This window comes from Hippocampus comes, unplaced genomic scaffold (genome assembly GCF_001891065.2).
Source record: "Hippocampus comes isolate QL1 unplaced genomic scaffold, H_comes_QL1_v1.1 C16898228, whole genome shotgun sequence".
Taxonomy (NCBI): domain Eukaryota; kingdom Metazoa; phylum Chordata; class Actinopteri; order Syngnathiformes; family Syngnathidae; genus Hippocampus; species Hippocampus comes.
The window spans coordinates 1-1,143 of record NW_017840750.1 but is presented as its reverse complement, the minus strand read 5'-3'; the positions used below and the strand labels follow the sequence as shown (position 1 = coordinate 1,143).

The following is a 1,143-nucleotide window of genomic DNA, read 5'->3' as shown; positions in this document are numbered from 1 at the left end:
CCGTCCCTCATCTCGCCTCCAACAAGCAGCACCACTTTGCTGCCGACAAACTGAGTGGGCTTGAGGAGGCCACCGAGCCTGAACAGAACTCGAACAGAAGAAGCATCACCTGTAGCGGCAGGACATCCAGTCGTTCTGACATTGAGGCAGGCTTTGATCCTTTGTCTCTGATGGCCACGGCGCAAGAACGCGGCCAAGGCAGCGTTACCACGCCCACTGCCCGCCGCGAGCTGGCCGAGGAGATCGAAATGTACATGAACAATACCAACAGCCCGCTGAGGAGCTGCAGTCCCAACACGGACGTGCGCAACCCATCGAGTCCTTCCTCGCAGCCCAACCGAGCCCACACGCTGCTCCGCTCCAACACCCACCTCCTGTTACCTGTCAAATCTAGGGAGCGGCTCCGGACGTCGCCGTCGCTCCCTCTCGGTGTTGGTAACAAGAGCAGGGAGAGGCCTTCGTCCTTGGTGTTACCCTCGTCCCCGACTCCCTCCGCCTCCTCGTTTTCCATGGATTCCCTCTTCACCCCCAGCCTGGACAGCTTCAAAAGCAGCGTCCTCTTAGCGGGCAAGGGCGTCGCCGAGAAGGCCAGCCGCCTCTACTCCCGCCTGTCCTCACAAACCTCATTAACACAGGTCAGCGCCGCCGAAAAGCGCATCACTCCTCGCAATCGTTTTCACCCTGACCACATTTTGTCTCATTACGCCGGCAGGACTCAAACTGTGATCGTATCAGCGTGTCTTCGCTCACCTCGGGAGACGCGGACTGCTCCTCACTTGTGGATAATGACTCCTGTCTCGACACGGACGCCTTCGTGTCCCCGCAGCACGGCGCCGCGGCCCGACTCAGGAGGAGCCCCGTGGCGGGCCACGCCCACATGAGCCCCAGCACCCCCGACAGGGTCTTCCGACACAACTCATTCTCTGGTTAGTTTCACCTCCCGTAAACCAGTCTGTCGAAATCATCCGCTCAATGTCAAAAGCTCTGCTGCAAAAGATTTTAGTCACGCATGACTGAAGCATTGTGCGTGCGCGCTTGCTTGAAGCACACCACTGACTGACTCAAATTGGTCATTTTGTCTTAAAGTGCGCCTGCTGGTGTGCTGTGGGAAATTAGGGCAGCAGGCGTGAGAGCTATGAGTAA

The 1,143-nt window shown here is 58.4% G+C and overlaps 1 protein-coding gene across 1 annotated transcript; it reads left to right on the top strand.

Moving 5' to 3' along the window:
- Positions 1 to 6: 6 nt before the first annotated feature.
- On the top strand, positions 7 to 956 carry LOC109509431 (C-myc promoter-binding protein-like). Its single transcript, XM_019859283.1, has 2 exons — positions 7 to 635; positions 713 to 956. The coding sequence occupies exons 1-2, from the start codon at positions 171 to 173 to the stop codon at positions 929 to 931; spliced, it is 684 nt and encodes a 227-aa protein (XP_019714842.1). The 5' UTR covers positions 7 to 170; the 3' UTR covers positions 932 to 956.
- Positions 957 to 1,143: the final 187 nt, after the last annotated feature.